This window comes from Chrysochloris asiatica, unplaced genomic scaffold (genome assembly GCF_000296735.1).
Source record: "Chrysochloris asiatica unplaced genomic scaffold, ChrAsi1.0 scaffold00033, whole genome shotgun sequence".
NCBI lineage: Eukaryota > Metazoa > Chordata > Mammalia > Afrosoricida > Chrysochloridae > Chrysochloris > Chrysochloris asiatica.
The window spans coordinates 24,958,828-24,960,826 of NW_006408551.1; the positions used below are offsets into that span (position 1 = coordinate 24,958,828).

The 1,999-nt window shown below is 37.8% G+C and overlaps 1 protein-coding gene across 1 annotated transcript in view; it reads right to left on the reverse strand.

Annotated features, from left to right (window-relative positions):
- ZFC3H1 (zinc finger, C3H1-type containing) overlaps positions 1-1,999 on the reverse strand; it is a 61,249-nt gene that overhangs the window by 19,948 nt on the left and 39,302 nt on the right. Inside the window, exon 21 of the mRNA XM_006859562.1 lies at positions 1,024-1,207. Within this exon, the coding sequence (XP_006859624.1) occupies positions 1,024-1,207 (184 nt within the window). The remainder of the gene's footprint in view (positions 1-1,023; positions 1,208-1,999) is intronic.

The following is a 1,999-nucleotide window of genomic DNA, read 5'->3' on the forward strand; positions in this document are numbered from 1 at the left end:
TCTACTTTGAGGATGCAGCTCTTCCCCAGTCACATTTTGAGTGTCTTCCAACCTGAGGGGCTCATTTTCCAGCACTACACCTGACAGTGCTTCTCTGCTATTCATAAGGTTTTCAGTGACTAAATATTCGGAAGTAGTTCGTCCCTCTTTCTTCCTAGTCTGTCTTTGTCTGGAAGCTCATCTGAAACCTGTCTACCCACCAAGGGTGACCCTGCTGGTATTTAAAATACCAGTGGCACAGCTTTCAGAATCACAGCAACTCACAAGCCGCCACAATCTGACAAACTGATAGACAAGTGGTTGTCACTAATAATTAGAAAATATTATTAACCAATTGGCACTGTTGTTGTTGTTAAGTGCCATTGAGTTGGTTCCGACCCATAGTGACCCTATACAGGGTTTCCGAGGAGCGACTGGTGAGCTTGAACCGCTGACCTTAAAGTTCAAACGACTTTGCAGTCTGGCACATTAATCCACAGCGCCACACCAAGACCCCAACCAATAGGCACTAGAGGCTATGAAATAAATTACTATTTACCTAATTTTGAAATACATATTATAAAACAAAAATTTCAATTTACTAGAATTTCAAGGTATTTGGAAAAGCTTTATATTTCCAAATGGAAATCAACATGAAGTTTAATGTGTTCCACTGTTCTTTTATCACAGCTATATTAAAAAAAAACTGTGATTGCTTGAGTTAAAAATAACAACAACAACAAAAAAAAAAAACCCTTGCACCACCCAGAGTTTATTGTTTTAACTACTTCTACTTTGAAATAAAGCCTACTGGAGTTAAAAATTGTACTATAATGTATTACTCATATACTGAGCCATGCACACAACTCAAGATCTAACTGTAAACATTTTCAATAGCTTTGAAAAAATCACACACACACACACACAAAACACAAAGCCTCTATTGTTATTTGGAAGGAAATCTGACTACCACAGGTGAAATACAGCTTAAACATAAAAATACAAATGTGTAACAGTTCACAAAAAGATTAGAAGCTGACCTACCCCTCATTTTGACTCAAGTACTTATATGCAAGTTTGAGCCAAAGTTGTACGTGTGAAGGATTTTCAAGCACACTTGCTTCTAAATTAGCAATGTCATCAGTCTCATTTGTAAAGTATCTGACATCATCTGGAGTGACAACTGTATCCAAAGCTGGAACATTCATTCGGTTCTCTGGCTGGAAGGCTATAAGGAAAAATATCATTAGTAATACCTTTTCTAGTTCCCAGATCTAGGAAATAATAATTGGCTCCATCTTTAAAAGGATCTCAAAGCGTAAAGATTCTGCTAATGTGTAGAAGCTCATAGCTTTAAGGTAGAGCAACCATATAATTTACTGTCTAAACCAGGATGCTCTGAGAGTAAAAAGGGTGCTATTAAAAAATCACACAAAGACAAAAATAGTTTTAAATTAGGACTGTCCTGTGTAACGAAGTATGATGCCTCCCTTTTAAAGGTTGTTGTTAAGTGCTGTGGTGTCGGTTCATACTCACAGCAACCCTGCATAGCCTTTCCAAGGAGCAGTTGGTGGATTTGAACTGCCAACCTGTGTTTAGCAGTCTAGTGCTTACCCTACAGCGCCACACCAAGTGAGCAATAATTCACATTCATTAAATTGTCAGACCAAGTTACAATTTTTGAAGATTCAAGTTCTACTGATTAATTTCACTAAATCTAAACTAGATAAAAAGGGCTATAGTAATGTAAACAAGCACAAGAGAGAATACATTTCTTGGACAATTGCTAATCCACAAATGTTATGTGCCACTGAGTCGATTCCTACTCATAATGACCCTGGCATAGGGTTTCTGAGAGCAACTGGGGTCTGAATTGCAAACTATGCAGTTACCAGTCCAGTGCTTACCCCATAATGCCACACCAGGGTTAAATCCACAGATAGTGGACAAATAAATTAATGGAAACTTGGCATTAGAATATAAAAGGTGCTCAACAATAAAGCAAGGAGCTCTGGTAGCA